The sequence below is a fragment of the Mercenaria mercenaria genome, chromosome 8 (genome assembly GCF_021730395.1).
Source record: "Mercenaria mercenaria strain notata chromosome 8, MADL_Memer_1, whole genome shotgun sequence".
NCBI classification, from domain to species: Eukaryota; Metazoa; Mollusca; class Bivalvia; order Venerida; family Veneridae; genus Mercenaria; species Mercenaria mercenaria.
Window position 1 is genome coordinate 85,260,572 of NC_069368.1, and position 15,261 is coordinate 85,275,832.

General features: G+C 36.3%; 1 protein-coding gene across 1 annotated transcript; it reads left to right on the top strand.

Annotated features, from left to right (window-relative positions):
* Positions 1 to 4,696: 4,696 nt before the first annotated feature.
* On the top strand, positions 4,697 to 5,553 carry LOC128558920 (tubulin beta chain-like). The gene has a single exon (XM_053549220.1). The coding sequence runs from the start codon at positions 4,759 to 4,761 to the stop codon at positions 5,551 to 5,553; it is 795 nt and encodes a 264-aa protein (XP_053405195.1). The 5' UTR covers positions 4,697 to 4,758.
* Positions 5,554 to 15,261: the final 9,708 nt, after the last annotated feature.

Here is a 15,261-nt window from a genome sequence, read left to right on the forward strand (position 1 = left end):
TTCCGAACGGCTTCTCTTTCCTGGAACAGGTTGAACTTGCAAACAATGCGACGAATTTTAGTTTGCCTTTCGATTTGATCTTGTGCAAGAGGACCCATGCGATGTGCCCTTTCAATTTTCATATTTGCCACTAAGTCTCTTGCAAGCTGTAGTTTTTCGACCATGAAATTTCGGAGGATAGTTTCTGTTTTTTTCTGGATGTTCATTAGTTTATTCCTTTATTCCACCGAAAATCAAATTATTACGCATAGATTGCGATTGCATATAGGTCAAGGACTCTTTCATTTCGACATTTTTCTTTTCTTTATGAATACTATATCATTTTATTACTCGCAACTCTGTTCGCCACAAATAACACGTATCGTAATTGACTGTATTGTAAAAGAGCAATAACATTTACAGATTTTAGGAAATTTTAGGTTTAGACAAAGCCTCTTGTGTCCAATGCCTCTTAGCTCGTCCAAGTGGTGGTCTATGTTTTAGAATAACATGAACAAAGCTGCACTTTCTCCTAGGATTTTAATCAGAATAGTGTACTTGTTACAATAGCCAAAGTAAATTGTACAGAAACTTGTGCTAACCATCACCTTGATTCATCGGTTACCTATCATTAAAGGCTACTTTCAATTCATCCCGTCCAGTTTCCTTCTATAAACTGTTGCGTTAAGCGGTACCTGATTTAAGCGGGCAGCGGCCAATTTAATGTACACCCGAATGCATCTTCTTACCCGATTTAACGGTCACTTCGCAACTTGTCTCTACTCAGTTATCGACGCGAGGTCACAGAATGATCAAGTATCAATTGTATACATGTTTGTCATAAATTATCCTTGATTTATCCCGTTAAATTGCGTATTTGGGAGAGGTGCCCAGCCTGCCTGAGCATGATTTTGGATTTTCTATTGAGATGTTTGCGTAACTGATAAAGTACGTAAGGAAACTGGATAAAGCTTTTACTTACCTAGCTGCTTCTGAATTGATCCAATTATCCTACAGTCCCCGAAACTGGTTTTCAACCGGTAGGGGACTAACAAGTTGAATTATTAACACAAAACCAAGATATTTGCAGTCAACATTTTTAAAAATGCAGCAATATTTTGCAATAAATCACTGAATAATGTTTCACTTACACAAGTGAGAATCATCATTGCATCAGACTCATTGGTAATTAATGACTTACATGTATCTCAGAAATTCACATTCTTTGGGATTAACCTTTGGTTCATAAACCATTTGAATGGGATAATAACTAAAACTGTTTTTATTTGATAAAGCTATTTCTAGCTAAATATATGCCCATGAATGTTACCTTCAATGAGACAGAGTGTCATACGCAAACCCAAGATTCTTATCTCAAAGATCAAGGTCACACTTATGCGTCATATGTCATTTTAGAGCTTTCCTGTAACATTGATCAGAATGGAGCATTATTTTTCATTACTTAGCATAAATGGACACCTGCATGAAACGGAGTGTCACATGCAAATTGGCCCATGTACGAAATTAGTTCACATAAAAAAATACGGGATCCGTATACTACACATAGTGCATATACGGGAAAAAGTCTGGTAAACGTATATTTTAAAAATAATGGTCCGTGTATTCCCCCTATACGAAAAACACATTCGGTCTGTATGTGACAAAAGTACGGGATCTGTATACTGCGTATATCTTGCATATACGGGGAAAAACCTGGCCCGTATATCACCAAAATACAGGTCCGTATATCCCCGTATATCAGATGTAAATACATTCCGTATATGCCACAAGTATGGGATCCGTATATTACGTATACCATGTGTAGCAAAGTAAAGTTTCACTTTATTTAAATTGATGAAATAATTCACTCATTATATTTCTATGTACATGTCGTATGTCAGTACTCCGTATTCCGTTGTATCATGTTTGTACTATGTGTTCCGCTGTATTGTGTTGTACTCCGTGTTTGTATTATTATGTCCAATCATGTGTCCACCCGTGCATATGAACTTGTTTTGTAGGATATGAGTTTAAAAGCTGGAACTATTACGTAGTTGTAACCAAACGATAGAATTTTGTATACTTCTAAATTTCTGATAAATTTTTGAACAGTAAGAAATACTTTCTTGGTAGTTTTCATTTGGTTTGGCGTTGTTTTTGACCGTCGCGGTCTAAATTGTGAATTGCTACGTACTTTTACATTGCTATATCCGATTTTCGCGATATCATCTTTTTTTTGTCAGTTTTTATGTGTTCCCAAGTAATTTTTAAAGGTTGAATTACGGTTCCGTGTGTTACAATTTGTATTGTTGTGTAACATATATTCTTTGAATGTGTTTTGCTTGCTGCATGGTTTCCTCATATTGTATTCAGTTTTACTGAAAATTTGCAAGCATTATTTGACATATATTGTGCTGTGTGCTTAGATTCAAACTAGAATACATTCTAGCTATAAGAAACATATAGTGTCGATTACTAGTCTAGTTAGCCTAGTTAAGTAAAATATCAGTGTTTAGAAAAGTTTAGGGTATTCAATTCTTTGTGTTTACTGAGTTTGACCTGATTTCTTTACTTTCCCAACTAACTGCACTGTTATTTTTTTTCTTTGGTATAATTTACACAGCACAATTTTCAGTGTGGTGTGAGTCTTAAAAGTTGCGTGTGAAATATTCGGAAACACAAATTTGCGTTATCCGTTTTCCCATTCTATGTGTACTCTCATTTTATGTGTATTTGTTCGTGTTTACTGGTAATTTGTGTACATAGATAGTAGATACTTGTTCGACAGCATTTCAGATATATAAACTCTTGATTTCTGAAATTTGCATCAGGAGATTTTTCATATTGTCCATATTTGTTTATGATCATGATGTGTTTTGTTTGATTTTACTTATAGTGACCATATGTGTGTTTCTATAGAGAAATTATCACAAATCTAATAGTTTTCAGATTTGATATTTTGTTCTCAGCATATTTAGACATTTAAATGTAATTTGATTACACAATATTTATTTCCAGTGTCCTGCAATTGCTGTAACTTTCTACTTTCACTTTCAGTTTTGCGGTTTTCTTTTTGAACAAATATATGTAAACTAATAAGATATATTTCATTTTCAGCATATCATGTATAAGTGCTGATTATTACCAGAACACTACTGTAGAGAGATTCCAGTAATATATAAATATTTATTTGCAGCTTGATTTGTCCAGAACAGGTTATAGTATTTGAAGTTGCAAATCATATTACATACACGTACTTGTGTTTTAAGTGGCTTTAGTGTATTTATTGGTCTGGTGAACCTGTGTACATTTATTTGTGTAGTGTTGATCAGTATATAATTTAACTTAATACACAATACATGTGTTGTGTTTACAGCATATTTGAATATTGACTTTTCACACACAGGTTAGTTTGTTTACAAATACTGTAGATCATTTGACCTAGATTTGTTCTATACATCCTTTTGTTATAGGGATTAGTGACAGCAGTATATTGAATATTTCTATACTGAGTTGACCTTGAAGGCTTGTTTTGTTATTTAGAAATTAACAATACAGGAATTCTGAATTGAAGTTGAATTTAATTCAGCACTTGCTTTTTTTTTTGGATTAAATCGTTCGCTGAAATTAGCTGCATTAATTTTACAGCTGAACTTTGCATTTAGCCTATAGTTTATAAAATAAAAAATAATTAGTTACTTTCATCAGCTGCAGTTCTTAATGGCATCCTTTGAAAAATAACTTGATTTGGAACTTAGAAATATTTAACTTAAATAGTTAAAGTTACTTCAAACTTTTGAATTTATTTGAGTTTCAGTATAAACTCAGTTGATCTACAAAGCCATACTTAGTGAGAACTGGAATTCAAGCCGATGTGAGTTCATAAAATACTTTGTATATGTTTACAGCAATTTGATATTTTTTTTTTACTTTTTGGTAATTTAAGGATTACCTTGTACATTGATATTTTTTATTTTTGTTTTTTTTATTGTGTCGTCTTTTCTGTTCTTACTCACTGAAGCAGAACTTGAAAACACTTCGGTACTATATATCTTTTAATGCCTACAGAGGAAGAAATGTTGAAAGCCCGCTCTGCCAAGTACAACATTACACCCAAAGGTACCCCACCTACTGGTATATCTGCTACAGATACTAAATCTAAGAACCCTCTCATGTTCCCACCCACAGGTCTACCTTCCACCCATGTGCATTTCATGTAGTTTAGTGTTTTCTAGCCTTCTTCGTTCCATCTTGGTAATATTCACAAGACTCCTTCACTGTTTTTACTGACAACAACCGTTGAACTATGACTTATCACTTTTTTGATGCCACTAGTCATAGGTCGGTTGCTGCTTTGTCTGCTTATAACTTCAGAATAGTTAAAAGTCTGGAAAACTTCATGCTTACTGTACATAACTGCTTTAGCCACAAACCTGATTTGTTTCCTGAAGCTGTCCAAGCTATATGTCTGGGCGTCATTGCTTATATCTCGCCCCTTGAATATTTGTCTGGTGGCTCAGCTCCTCAATTGGCCACTGAGAAGTTACTGCTACCTACAGATACCATCGATTGGGCCAAGAGGTAGGCCAGTGACCCTCACTGGTGAACCTCACCAGTTTGTAAGATGTTTACAACTCCAAGTCAAGAACAGATCGAATGGTAGAAGTAACCCTATGACGCAGTTAACATTCCCTATGAAGACCAACCAGTCTGATTTCAACGGACATCCGCAACAGTGAGAGTTAACAAGAAACTAGAGTCTACACAACAAAATTCAAAATGCGAGAAATTGTGCATATGCAAGCTGGACAGTGTGGTAACCAGATAGGTGCCAAGTTTTGTGAGGTTATCTCAGATGAACACGGAGATTCAGACTTACAGCTTGAAAGAATTAACGTTTATTACAATGAAGCTACTGGCGGTAAATATGTTCCACGTGCTATATTGGTGGACTTGGAGCCTGGTACAATGGACTCTGTCAGATCTGGACCATTTGGACAGATTTTCAGACCAGATAATTTTGTGTTTGGACAAAGTGGTGCTGGAAATAATTGGGCAAAGGGACATTACACAGAAGGTGCTGAATTAGTGGACTCTGTGTTGGACGTTGTACGAAAGGAGGCCGAGAGTTGTGACTGTCTTCAGGGATTCCAACTTACACATTCCCTTGGTGGTGGTACTGGATCTGGTATGGGAACACTTCTGATCAGTAAAATCCGTGAAGAATACCCAGACAGAATCATGAACACATTCTCAGTTGTGCCATCACCTAAGGTATCCGACACAATAGTTGAACCATACAATGCCACCCTATCTGTCCACCAGCTTGTTGAGAACACAGATGAGACGTACTGTATTGACAACGGGGCCTTGTACGATATCTGCTTCAGAACCTTGAAATTGACCACTCCAACCTACGGTGGCCTGAACCATTTAGTCTCTGCCACCATGTCTGGTGTAACTACATGTCTCCGATTCCCAGGTCAGCTGAATGCCGATCTCCGTAAATTGGCCGTCAACATGGTTCCCTTCCCACGTCTGCACTTCTTCATGCAAGGAATAAGGTTCAGTTAGAGTACCTTAAGGGACCTATTAGAACTTTGCACCGGAATCTATTACTCCCTTTTATTCCAATTCCCGAGGCTTCACCTACACCTTAATCAGTCCGCAAGGTCAGATCTAGGTCTACTCCGCCACAAGATGTCGAGTATGATGGAGTATCTATAGTTTCAGTTCCAGCACAGATATTTACGTCATTCCTATGCGTAGAAATCTACCCATTGGTCATTCACCTAGTCCACCGACTAGTGTTAATCAGACTTCACCTTCTTTATTTCAAACCCACTCTGTGACACATTTCGTCCCAGATTCACCAATTTCTGTTTTGCCCAACCAGTCATTACGAACACCAGTTCCAGTCGCAACACCAGTTGTAACCCCACAAACATTTTCTCCTCCAACAAGACCCAGACGCGACAGGCGTAAACCAGAACGCTATGGAGAATGGGTTTATCAACAGTCCATTGACAAAACAAGAGTACTTTGTCTAAGATTTATTTGCATTTTACAGTGTTGTTTACAAATTAGTGTTTTATAACCTATAAATTTGGTGTTTTGTAATCTAGAAACAGCCAAATGTGTTTAAGTCGTTTGTAACAGTTCTTTGTTACAGGTATTTGATACATGTAGATTATGTGTGGAAATGAGCTGTAATATTCAGGAATTTGCTGTTTTCATTTTTCAGCGTAACACATTTTACATTTTCAAATTGATTTATTGTTATTTATGAAACTTCTTTTTCAGATATAAATCATTGCAAAAGGATATTTTATCTTGCATATCATTGCGAAATAAATTCTATGTTGAATGTATTCGCATAGGTTTCAGCAGAATTTGATAATTTTGATTTAATGCTTTCTCTAGCATTAAAATACTGTATCATGTATATTGTTGTATTATAAGATTCTTTCACAGGTTGTAGGTGCAGATGGGAATATCCGGCCTCGAGGGTAACTGTTAAGGCCGAGTTACCGCCTAAACAGTTACCCGAGAGCCGGATATTTCCATCTGCACCTATAACCAGTGACAGAATCTTTTTTTAGCATACCGATTTCAAGAAATAATAACAAAAATAAAATCAATCGAACGGCTTTCTTTTTAGAACTATTTCTTATGGCAGTGTATTTAAACAAAGCGCGGGAAATCAAACGTCCGTAAACAGGAAGGACGTCATGGCGCTTCAAAACAAACAACAATGTTTAGTTCCGGTTTTGTTTTATCAGTTGCAGCGTAACGTTATGAATTTTTGATAAAATAACATGATTTGAATCGAGAAATATACTATCAGGAACCAATAGGTACTGTCAAGGTATTGAATTTTTATTCCGTTTTTTAAATAAAATATAAGTTACTACATAAATTTTATACATATATGTAGTTCGTTATACGTCATTTACTGCACGAGAGTCATCTTACACCCCGGGGTGTAAGATGGATTTTTCCAGCACCGGTAAAGATACCAGAAATCCTCGTCTGGTATGCAAGAAATAATTTTATGGCTTTACTTCTACATTATAGAATGAGATGCTGAGCCTATTTCATCATCCAACATTGATTTTGCTATTTTTTTTTAAAAAATCAAGAGAGGCAACTCCTATCAGAATGTTACATGCTGCACTAGATTGATTACACACTGTGGTCAAATATTTAACTTTACTTATTTTGTTTCAAAATTGGTCGAACAAAACTTTTATTCCTTTAATATTCAGGAAGTCAGAATTTAAATTTCAATTATAATTGTATTCTTAGCTCCCAGAATGTCGGAGACATTCCAACAAAGTGAGGGAGTTTGTAGGAAAGTCAAGTTTCACCTTATTTAAATTGATGAAATAATTCACTCATTACATTTCTATGTATATGTCGTATATCAGTACTCCGTATTCCGTTGTATCATGTTTGTACTCTGTGTTCCGTTGTATTGTGTTGTACTCCGTGTTTGTATTATCATGTCCAGTTATGTGTCCACCCGTGCATATGAACTTGTTTTATAGGATATGAGACGTTTTCTTTGGTCAGTTATGCTTTTGCACAAATAACAACTTTTGGCGCGAACTAACATTTGCACGGCCCTCTATATTTCATTCTTGAGAATCATTGGCTAGTGAACTCAAGTTCCTTTAGAACTACCTTTGTAATTTGGTAAAATGTCCTTATCTTTGGACGCCTTACTCTTTAGTATCTAAGTGTATCTTTGCTAGACGTTTCTGGTAAGCTATTTTATTTAGCATTTGTTCTTTTTGAATTCAGTAATAACTTAATTACCGCGAGAGATGTATTTTGTGAAATCTGTATTTTCCACGTCTGATATTGTTGCATTGTAATTCATATTGTTTTTATGTTCCTGATTTTACTGTTTTATGTTTTTCTTCGTGTACTATACTGGTACTGTCCTACAAATAAATAGGTGAAACTTTAACATGGTTGTGTTCACCATAATACCCGAACTACCACTACTACACATGCATATACGGTACAAGTCCGTAGCCCGTAAATCTAAAAATACAGTTCCGTATATTCCCCGTATATGTCAAAATTACGGGATCCTTATACTAAGTATATCTTGCGTATACGGTCCCGTATTTTCGAAAAATACGGGACCGTATACTCCCGTATATTGACCCTTTTTTCGCAGTGTTGTACAGAGTATTTCTAGATTATATATATATTTTTTAACATTATCATTTACTTAATAACATCAGAGAAATAAGTGTGTGTGTGTGCGTGTGTGTGTGTGTGTGTGTGTGTGTGTGATATCACATTTGGATCTGTTAGTCGGTGAACAAGATTTGTTTCATGTTTATAATCATACACATCAGCCAATTCAAGGGTTGGGTGTGTTTGGTGGGTTAACGATATTGAATTAATTTATATTGCATGAAGTCACGTAATATGATTTCTGCCCAAATCAGATAAACAATCAAGGTAACTGAACAATGTTAGTATAATTAAAATGCCAGATATCAGCTACATTATCCTAAAAGATACATTTACCAATACTGTATTGCATTTGGTAGGCTAATATCGGAGTAAAATTGTCCTTCTCCCCAGCCGCTCTCGAATAAAAAATATTTAAGGCCATCAATGCCCTCTTGTGTATAGCTCTAGCGCCTCTCAAAAGGACCAACCATCCTAATTTGAACAAAACAATTATGTACAGATCAAATATGATGAAGACCCATCTTGTAGTTCATAAGAAGAACAGATTTATGACTGTGTCGTTTCTTCAGACTTAGTGTTCAGTCCATAATTTTTCCATTGAAGGGACTTTAAAGTAATTTGGCACAAGTTTTCCCAACGTCAAGACAATGTGTCACGCGTAGGAGCCAGATCCCTACCTCTAAGATCAATGTCACATAGAGAGGACATAAGTTAACAGAGTATGTTTCGTGTCCGGCCATAGCTCTGTCATTCATCTAGGGATTTTGATATAACTTGGCACAATTTTTCTCCACAATAAATGCACAAGACACAGACCTCTAGGTTCAAGGTCAATGTTCAACTTAGAGGTCAATGATTAACAAGTTTTGTGTCATGTCTTGAATTCATGACAGGATTTTGAAATAACTTGGCACAAATATTTCCCAAAATGTTCCCCAAAATAAGATGACGTGTCCTGCACAAGTCCCAGACCCCATAGCTCCTAAGTCAAAGTAAATCTTGAATGTCAACATTTTAATGCATCAGATTCATGCAGCCAAGTAATTATTTTATTGTTACTTGAGTTGCTTCCTTTCAATATGATGTAATACTACACATGTATTTCAAATCAGTTTTACCGCTAATTTAAAAAATGAAATTATGTTTAAATTAAGTAAAGTATTGGTATTGACAAAACCCCCGAAAAAAAAAGAAACAAATAAAAATCAAAATAAATCTTTAAAATACAGGTAGTAACATTTCGAAGCATTCACAAATTAAAATAATAGATTTCGTGATATGTTCAAACTACATACCTCTACATGGTATATGATAGTTATCTATAGTTATTTTAATATGTTCCCGCTTACTTTGAAGAATATGTTTTACTGATATGCAATGTAAAAATGTATTCAAGCGTGGTACGTTGGTAACACTTTTGAAATGCTGAGACAGTTATAATTCTATACAATAATGGTATAGCTGAAAAGGCATGAATTACCAAAGGACACGTGTATTCAGGATAGTTCTTTTATTCATACTGATATATATTAGTATCAAACTAAACAAAACTCTGCGATCAACTCATTACAAGGATAAGCTAAAAATGAAATGGACAATTCTGGTGACAGTAAACAATGGATATTTCAACTTTTTTCAAAACTGGTATCATTACTACAGAAAACTTCATTTGAACTATCAGCTGATAGTCGTAGCGGAAGATGATAAAGTTTTCTTAAAGCTGAAACAAATTAACGAAAACTTAATGACAATTATTAGAAGCTGGAGGAATTCTTCGAGCGAGGCTGTAGTATATGGAAGTCAAGAGTTTAGCGAGCTGTCATCTGGACGACCAACGTATGTTCTTAAATACATTCAGCATGGACTAAATATTGTGTATGCAGATTTAGATGCTGTCTGGTTAAAAAATCCTTTTCCTTACTTCACTGGAAGCTTTGAAATGTGGATGCAGTCGGACGGGCCTAGGAATTTTTGTACAGGATTGATGGCTATTAAAAGCAGTAATGAAACTATAAAGCTTATGCAGAAGTGGCAAGCTTCATTGAATGAAAAACTTCAAATTGACCAGACTGCATTCAATAAGGTTGTAAAATATTCAAAGGTACGCTTAAAAACTCTAGATACGACCCTTTTTCCTTCAGGAAAACTGTATTTTCGAGAATTCAAAAGCGATCAACGAAGAAAAGTTGTAATTGTTCATAACAATTTTATTAAAGGTCATTCAGCAAAACTTCAACGCTTCATGAAATATAAGCTGTGGTTCTCTCAGTAGAAGGTCAGTCATCAACTAGCAAAAGAACTAGGGTTGAAATGTAATTATCAAATCTGGAATATCAAAATCTACATCTTTTTTAAAAATATCACAGCTGCTGTGACCAGAAATTTGTCCCGGAAGCAGACTATGACATAAGCATACCATTATAAACACATGAGTCAAAATAGACAGACGCGGATGATCTTGTGGAAGGAATACTAAAGCTTGAATAAACTGTGCTTAATAATAAACATTGTGGTCAAGTCGAAACAGAGCGTCTACAATAGACCTGTCGTGTGTTTCAAAAATTCCAGGCTATCTATATTTTGTTCCAAAGGAAAACATTAATAGAAACAGCAAGTCACATGTTATTAATTAAACTATTTGACAGGATCCAGTCTTTATTCTAAATGGCACTTAATATCAACAGCTATTTCATACTAGGAATGAGAAATAAACATAGTGGATAAACCTTGGGATGATATAATCCAAAACAATTTCTGAATGTTCGAGATTTCTAAAATATAATTCATATGCACAGGATTCTGTTCATATTAAACATTCAAACATCATATTTCAGTCTTGAGTTCCATAATTAACAGTGCTAAAAAGATATAGAATGCATTTTGTAAACCAATGGAGAGAGAGGGGGGCTCCGTGTGGATGAGAGGTTAAAATCACTTGACCCTCACCGATGTGGGTTCGAGCCTCACTCGGTGCGTTGAATTCTTCATGTCAGGAAGTCATCCAGCTGCCTTACGGAAGGTTGGTGTATCTACCCAGGTGCCCGCTCGTGATGAAATAATGCACCTCGGGTCTTCCTCCACCATCAACTTAAATTGTGTCGATACGACGTTACACTCAACAAGAAAACAATGTCTAATTTCAGAACAAGGCAACAAAGTGGAAAGCGTCTTCAAACTGACCAGACTTCATTTAATGAGTTCGTAAAATATTCGCCAATAAGCTTAAGATCCATTGTTACGAACCATTTTCCTTTGAAGAATTCAAAAACAACAACAAACTTAACTGAATATGACAATTTTGATAATTTGTATGTAAACATGTTCATTCTAAACAATTTAAAATCACGAAATAAATCTTGCTATACGGAATATGTTTTGTCCAAAGAACTATTAAATGTGTACAAAATACAGATTTCCATTTTTTACAAGCATTTTTTATCCAGTCACTTCAAACACTGCGTTAAACGTACTATAGAAAAAAAAGATAAACATTGGCTAATTACAAACTTTGTACAATGTTCATAAAATACGAACAACCTGGAAAAGTGAAAATTTAACATTAAGCAACCAAACTCCAGGTAAAATTTCTGAACCATTAAATTTAAACATTCTCCACGACAAAGCTTGGTAGTAGTATCTTTTGTGAAGTTTGGTGTTATTCCAATCAGAGGTATATGAGAAGTAGAACAGATAAAAAAATGACAAATCAAGTGATGACCCCACTGAGAATAACCTTTTCAACACATTATAACTATTTGTGAGGTCTTGTGAAATTCAGCCTAATTGAATATAGCAGTGTAAACACTGTAAAATATGACAAATCAAGGACAATCAATCTGCTAAGTCACTAAACTAGAACACCCCCATAATACATGTAACTTAGCTAGGCACTAATAACTAGTGAAATCAAATTGAAATCTGCCCCAAAATGAAAGAGAAGTTGTCAACGTATTATAAAATTTGAAAAATAAGGGGCAAAATCTCACCAGATTGGAATATGCCGATAATATGCATAATAAGGCTTTGCACTTATCACTCTTGTAAGGTTGGTTGGAAATCTGCCGTATTGAATAGAAGAAGTTGCTAAAACATCATTTAATGTGATGTATCAAGGGTCATGACTCTGCTCAAAACGGCAAACAATAACATGCCCACGATATGCACAACTAGGCTTAGCAATGATATTATTTTTAAGTTTGGGGTAATTTATCGGGGTTGCGTCATACAATTTGTCCGTGCGAGGTTAAATACGACAAATCAAGGGCCATAACTCGACTGGAAATATTTGAACCGGAACATGCCGATCAAAAATACATCAATACTTAGGACTGATTGCTTGTGCAAGGCTTGGCTGAAATCCGCCAGATAATATAAGAGATATGGCCAAAACAGCATATGATTTGATGAATAAAGTGCCATAAATCCATTGGAAATTACTGAATCAAAACATGCAGACGTAATGCACAAGAAGGATTGCCAATAATCAATCTTGTGATGTAAATCCCACTAGTGGTGTCGGAGGAATTGCGTGGAGAAACTGTGACATACAAACTAGGTGCTTGCCCGATAGGGCAATGCTACAAAGCTACCATCTGAGGGATTATGACTGAACGCTTCTAAGTCAGAATCTCGCCCAGACTATTGCACTCGACGATACTCTGCGCAGCGCCTCCGTCGTTTGGCACTGATAGACCGCGCTCTTTGGGGCGCCGGTGGTACAGCCACAGCAACGAGCCTGGCTGACTCTTCGCCACACGGGACGAGATCCATCCCATGCGAAAGCAGCGGTGTGAAATCATCCATAGACGACCGTGCTCTAGGTCGGGGTGTCGTACTTAGTAGAGCAGCCACCACACTGCGATCTATTCAGTTCCGTACTCAAAGACGGGCAATACTCTCCGCCGTTCAGTTGTACTCTCTGCCTTAGAAGGTTGGTAGCAGGAGAGCTCTGGCAATCAATTTTTTTTCGCTCGATCTTTCTCGATGATTCCCACGTTTAGAAAAAGTGCGTTTTCCGTACTTTGTGATTGGTTTTCTTTTTTCCGCTCTCTATCTCCCTGTGGATGATGCAGCAAGGCAAGAGGCAAGGGTGACGTAGGCCTAGCACGGTGCAGACGGCTGATGCTGGCTGGACGAATCAGTCAGTCCCTGCTACCCTTGAACCGCGCAGCGATGGCCCGCCGAGCCGAGCTGTGTTTACACAGTGGTATAAGGGAGACAATTTCGACGTCTTCTGTCTCTCGTGGTCGATACCCACATCCAGAAAGTCTAGAAGTGCTGCTCAGTGATACCCACATTCAGAAAGTGGTCAATTTTCGTACTTTGTATTTTTTCTTTCGGCAGAACTGCTTGACGGGGCTCTGGAGCGGCCAGCCCTGGTCGGAGCGAGACGTACTACCGGGACCAGGTCGCTGCGAGGTGGCGTTCGGCCACGGCAGCCGTCTATGTGCTATACGGTCTCTTCCCACGTGGAGAAATTGCTGGCTGATCATACCCACATTAGGAAAGTAGTGTAAAGTGCTGATTATACCCACTTATACCCACATTAGGAAAGTGGTGCGTTTTCGTACTTTGTCATTTCTTACACAGCCAAGTTAATCTCATGCAGCCGTTCTCATAGATACCCACACGTGTGGACAAAGTGCCGATTGTCATTTATTTTGATGATAAATAAGTCAGTGTCGATTCCTGCTGTAGAGATAAGTTTACTGCTCCTCTAAAATTGAACCAATATCATGTTTAATTTTACTCGATTCCGTGCGTATTTAGGACAATAGTTTTAGCCTTCCGCACTTTTTCTTAAGATCAAAAACAAATGTTTGATGACCATTCATCTTAACATATTTTTTTTTTTTTTTGCTTTTTATTTCTTTTTTACTGCTTCACATTGTTTTTCATGATGACATTTCAATTTCTAAAATATGTTATCTGTTTCTATATTACTATTTTCAATATTACTACATGTATCATTTTTAATTTTTGAAATTTATTTTCAAGCTGATTTATTTTAGGTGCGGTTTACATTCATTCTTTGTAAATCCACTGACAAACTTTTATTTTTAATTTCGCCATATTCCACCATTCCTACAAGGTATGTTTGTCCAATATTTCCAAGAGACATTAAGTAAATTAATGTTACTTATCTTGTGCAAAAGTCTAGCATTGAATTTTCCAGAGCCCATGACCTCTTTGGAGGTTTCCAGTATTCAGGTTTGAACAAATATGATCGTGATCGGACAAAAAATAAATGTTCTTATATTTGTATCATTTTATTCCTTATCAATAGTTTTTTAAGTAATCTTTACACGATTTAACACCGGCACTCATAAAAGTAAATTGATTTTCATAGTGCATGCGTCTGTGCCAGGTATCTTTCAATATCAAATTTAAGATTTATATTTCTTAAATGAAAATAACCTTTGTCCCGCCTATCTTTATCAGAGGAATTATTCCCGCCTATTGTTGTTCTAATAGTGCAGTTAAAAACGCCAGCTATAATATGTGTAATATTGAAAGGTTGCAGCTGATTTTTTAATCTACTTAAATACTTTATTGCGAAAATTGCCCGTGTTCAGCGCATAAACATTTGTCAATTGGTATATTTTGTTTGTTTTGTTTCTGCTGGGTTGAACTTGCATCGACACAATAATATGTCATATGGCGACTTTCCGGCTTTCATGGTGGAGGAAGACACACGATGCATCTCGTGCATTATTTCATCACCTGGGTAGAACATCCGACTTTCCGTAAGCCAGCTGGATGGCTTCCTCACATGAATAATTGAACACCGTGAGTGGGGCTCGAACCCATATCGATGAGGTATCATTTGTCGTTTACGGTCAGATGAGCAGATATTAAACGCCCCTCGGTATCATGAGATATAACTTTGAGTTTTACCAATAGTTTAACTTTTTTAAGGATAATGACACTACGTGAGGCACTTGTACCGTTACACCTGTAAGACTGCCTTTCCAGCTGATTATCCCAATATCTTGGCTTCATTTTTGTGTTGACTATGTATTTTTTGAAGAAAACTTCTGTCTATTTTTTCTTGTTCCACAAGTT